The sequence below is a fragment of the Xenia sp. Carnegie-2017 genome, unplaced genomic scaffold (genome assembly GCF_021976095.1).
Source record: "Xenia sp. Carnegie-2017 unplaced genomic scaffold, XeniaSp_v1 HiC_scaffold_13, whole genome shotgun sequence".
NCBI lineage: Eukaryota > Metazoa > Cnidaria > Anthozoa > Malacalcyonacea > Xeniidae > Xenia > Xenia sp. Carnegie-2017.
Window position 1 is genome coordinate 98184 of NW_025813436.1, and position 4814 is coordinate 102997.

The 4814-nt window shown below is 35.4% G+C and overlaps 1 protein-coding gene and 1 long non-coding RNA gene across 2 annotated transcripts; both read right to left on the reverse strand.

Annotated features, from left to right (window-relative positions):
* Positions 1-313: 313 nt before the first annotated feature.
* Positions 314-3464, reverse strand: LOC124453122. Its single transcript, XR_006951004.1, has 3 exons — positions 3408-3464; positions 440-541; positions 314-356 (listed from the first exon to the last, which is right to left on the reverse strand). It is a non-coding gene; the product is annotated as an uncharacterized LOC124453122 (long non-coding RNA).
* On the reverse strand, positions 1418-3176 carry LOC124453111. The gene is made up of 2 exons (XM_047003870.1): positions 2311-3176; positions 1418-1502 (listed from the first exon to the last, which is right to left on the reverse strand). Exons 1-2 carry the CDS (start codon positions 2751-2753, stop codon positions 1424-1426), a joined length of 522 nt encoding a protein of 173 aa, XP_046859826.1. The 5' UTR covers positions 2754-3176; the 3' UTR covers positions 1418-1423.
* Positions 3465-4814: the final 1350 nt, after the last annotated feature.

Consider the following 4814-nt stretch of genomic DNA (forward strand, 5'->3'; position numbering starts at 1 on the left):
TTCGGTAACTTTCCGACCTGATGCTCAGGTAAGGCAAAAACAATCAAAGCAAAATTGGTAATATTATGTCTAAGACGACGATAGAGTGCTGCACTTGCAGCTTTTAAAGAACCGTCCCAGGAAACGGCCCATTTTGTATCTGGGTAAAAACCCAAAAAAAATTTTTTCGAGTTCTTTTCAAATTTTATATCCATGAATTTCTTCATATCAGATTTAAAATCTTCGCTTATAAGTCCTAGTGCATCGCTCCTGTAACAGTACAAGAAACTTTTCATTGATGAAAAATAACACAAACAGCGTATATCCATATTTCTTTCAATGTTGACAACATGCGATGGTGGAATACCGTCTAGTTTCTAAACAAAAAAAGAGATGCTTTAATCTTAATGTGAAAAGCTCACCAAAAGATCAATACATTAAAATATTTTATTATTTATACCTCGCTCATACATATCTCATATTCAGGAAAGCTGGGAGATGACGAACGTTCAGATTCATCATCAGATGAATTGGAAGACATCGCGCAACTCTTTTTCAAAACCTAGAAAAAATCAATTCTATTTCAAAATCGCTAACATTCTCCTCTCGGAAGCATGATTTTGCGAAAGAGTTTGGACACAGGAAGTAAAATTTCCTGGTGTCCGCCATTTTTGTTTTAAAAATAAGCAAATATCTGGCAAATATAGAGAATTGAATGGTGAAAAGACAAATTTTCCGTTTTGTTTTCTTATTCATGAATAGACAGCGATATGGTTTACTTTAAAATCGGAAAATCGTCAAGCTACGTTCTTAGATACCTGGCGCTCGACGTTTTATACTCAACTATTTAACGGAAGCTAATTTTCCAGAGTTTTGGAGATAAAACAAGTCAATAAGCGGAAACTTTTAGTGCAAAATATTCCCCCGTTCAACCATGGCCTACTCAAATTACACGGCCTGATATCTTGCCATAGCAAGGCCAAAAATGCAAGGCCAATGAATTTTCCGGCGGTGCTCTTCGAAATTTTGATATTCTTCCTTCAAAATTGTTCATTGGCCTTACTTTATGGTATAATCTTGTAGCTAAAATCTAGCGATCATTTCAAGAGTTTATTGGCTGAAATTGGTCCATTTTTCGCCGAGAAATCAAAGTTTATAAATTGGTGCGATCGGCGGTTGTTTTGTTTATCACGCGCTCGTCTTCGTTCGAAAATTTAATTTTTAGCTCTTAAATCTATCGTGGATTATCTATATTTGGTATCTACGTGTTCCTGGTACTCTCCTCTACATTTCTACAAAATTTTTGGAGTCGAATTGTATACATTTTTTCTTTTATTTACGAAAATCTTCAAACCCATAATTATAGCGATGGTGCTTCCTATTTTCAACGGTGTCCTTCCTACTCCAACTACGCCTAAGAAAATTTTATCAAATTCAAACGATTTCATTGGTAAATCATACTATCCCTTACCTTTTCAAGCTTCCTCATTAATTGGAAATCTTGGTATTGGTTCTTCTCCATCCTGGGACATCAATATAAACAATAAATCGATCAAACTTAAAATAGAATGGTATGTTGAAAAGAACAATAACAGTTCTCATGAATTCCCAAAATCTCTACTTAACATACTATCAGCCTACAACCTTGTACAACCTACCTGGTCCTCCTCCTTTGTTGAAGAGAAACTGTCTTTCAAGTTTGAATGGAAACTACTCTCTGATGCTACTAACCAACCTGAACAAGTTAAAACTCCATCTACTAACTTACCTTTACATTCTCCTGACTTTGGCTATACATCAACATCTAAATCGTATGTATATTCACCACCTGTGAGATGAAGTCTTTTTATTAGTTGAGTCAGGAACATGTATTGTGTTGTGTTTAGGTTTGTCCTTGGATTTAGTTTGTGTAGATGGAGTATTTTTCCTTTTATGAGGAAAAGTACCTTAAAGTAAATGGTTTGAACCCGGGAGTATCGTTATATGTTTGTAAATGATGATCGTCCAGGTTAATAAAGTCAGAAGGATTAAAGAAGACTGATGTTTCGACAATTTTAGCGGTAGTCATCTTTAGAGTCAAATGAGGAGTAAATGTCAGGTTAGGAGCTAACCTGACGTTTACTCCTCATTTGACTCTGAAGATGACTACCGCTAAGGCTGTCGAAACGTCAGTCAACAACAACAAAAACAGTCCTTCTCAGAACTTTATTAACCTGAAAAGTACCTTGATGGTAAGGAGTGTATGGAGGAGTGAGAGGATTTAGAAAAGCAGCAGCATGATTGTGGAAGAGTTTGGTAGGAGTTGTAAGATTGGGTGGTGAATATACATACGATTTAGATGTTGATGTATAGCCAAAGTCAGGAGTATGTAAAGGTAAGTTAGTAGATGGAGTTTTAACTTGTTCAGGTTGGTTAGTAGCATCAGAGAGTAGTTTCCATTCAAACTTGAAAGACAGTTTCTCTTCAGCAAAGGAGGAGGACCAGGTAGGTTGTACAAGGTTGTAGGCTGATAGTATGTTAAGTAGAGATTTTGGGAATTCATGAGAACTGTTATTGTTCTTTTCAACATACCATTCTATTTTAAGTTTGATCGATTTATTGTTTATATTGATGTCCCAGGATGGAGAAGAACCAATACCAAGATTTCCAATTAATGAGGAAGCTTGAAAAGGTAAGGGATAGTATGATTTACCAATGAAATCGTTTGAATTTGATAAAATTTTCTTAGGCGTAGTTGGAGTAGGAAGGACACCGTTGAAAATAGGAAGCACCATCGCTATAATTATGGGTTTGAAGATTTTCGTAAATAAAAGAAAAAATGTATACAATTCGACTCCAAAAATTTTGTAGAAATGTAGAGGAGAGTACCAGGAACACGTAGATACCAAATATAGATAATCCACGATAGATTTAAGAGCTAAAATTTTCGAACGAAGACGAGCGCGTGATAAACAAAACAACCGCCGATCGCACCAATTTATAAACTTTGATTTCTCGGCGAAAAAAGGACCAATTTCAGCCAATAAACTCTTGAAATGATCGCTAGACTTTTATCTACAAGTTTATGCCATAAAGTAAGGCCAATGAACAATTTTGAAGGAAGAAAATCAAAATTTCGAAGAGCACCGCGGGAAAATTCAATGGCCTTGCATTTTTGTCCTTGCTATGGCAAGATATCAGGCCGTGTAATTTGAGTAGGCCATTGTTCAACGTTACGCAAGTCACCCATTCCACATTAAAATAAAAGCATTTGAAATGGTGAATAGCTTAAAATCCAATTGGTGAAATATTCTCTAGAAATTTGATAACGAACAAGCGTCATTTTTAAGTTATCTCGAAAATAAAATAGGCTGTTGTGTTCTATTGATTGTTTTAGCTTTGCTATACTTCCCTTTAACACGATGAAAACAGCTAAAATTCACACTTACCAGAATAAATATTGTCAGAGCAGGTTTCAATGAAGACGACATGAAACTAAATGAATTTAACGACCACGAGGTAGAAAAGGTCTGACGTCTTAATCTATTCTTTCCACTAACATGTATCCCAGAAGTCAGCATTAATATTTAAAATTCAATTACCAGTGTGATTATGGAAAATACCCATATACTTCATGATATAAGTTTTAGTATTCCCTTATATATCATTGAAATAAGCAGTAAGATTTTAGTTTATTATATTTTATACAAAAACCACTTTATAACAAGGTCAAAAACGAAGTTAAGTGAAACTTCATTAATGTGAACCCAAGTCCATTGCTGTAGAAACGGATTATTGGGGACAATGGACGTTGCGTGTAGGCCGATGTCATTAGCACTTAAGGGTATAAAAAATTTGATATTGGCAAACTTTGATAATTCTTGTAAAATCCGTAGTTAAGTCTTGATCTTAGCTTATATCTGCTCGTTGACGGTCTTATAACTATATCTAACAGCATTGATATTTGTGCTTCTAGTCAATTTCTGGTCCATTCATGTTCTGTGCGTTGCGTGCATTCATTCTTATCAATTAAGATATTATCTGAATTACACACCCCACCCCATTCACTTTCTACGCCTAATTAAACAATTCAATGACCTTGTCAGCAGTAAAGATTGACAAAACAATTAACTGAATCTATCTCAACTTCATCGGAGTGAGCACCTACAGTGGCACTAAGGTCAAACTCAATGCATTCTACAGCTGTTTTGCGAGTTCGTTCCCTGGTCAAAATAAAATTAGCTTGCGAATGTGAGATGAGTTAGTGAGCTTTGCTTGCATTTTTCTCCGGCTAATCCAGTTTTCTGCCTCTAGGAAATTTTGTAAAAGGGTTGATATTTACAGAAAGTATGGCGTTCAGGGAGAACCGTTATAAAAGATTCTTCTGAGGTTAACACAGACTAGACGAGGTTATTTTGAATTCATTGTTCGTATACCGGAGTATTTAAATTTATTACTCCTTAAAATAACGTTTTGGCTGCGTTTACACTATACCGGATTTGCTCATCACGACATCTTCATTTGCTTTTAAAGGGGTAACTGTTCGGAGTAAAAGCTTATTAAGAGGATAGATTTAGTCTATTTGATCGTGTTTCTGACGCTGAACAATTTTACTGCCTTTTAATATAAAGAATATTCAACCTGCTGCGATAGCAATCCGGTATAGTGTAAACGGAGCCTTAATGAAGACGTGTCAAAAAAAAGCATGGAAAAATGTCATCGTTTTATATTCGCGTATTGCGTAATGATGGGTATTACCATTATATGCCAAGTAAGGACCAAATTCATTTCCTTATCACAATTCTGCGTCCATGTTCTCGATCATGAATCTTGTTATCAAAATGGGCTAAGTCAGA

Bases quoted from the DNA above. Each gene is read 5' to 3' on its own strand.
- LOC124453111 (XM_047003870.1), bottom strand. From the start codon at position 2,753: ATGGTGCTTCCTATTTTCAACGGTGTCCTTCCTACTCCAACTACGCCT. The intron at 1,503-2,310 runs GTATGTATATTC...TTGATGTCCCAG, and splicing joins TATACATCAACATCTAAATC to GATGGAGAAGAACCAATACC.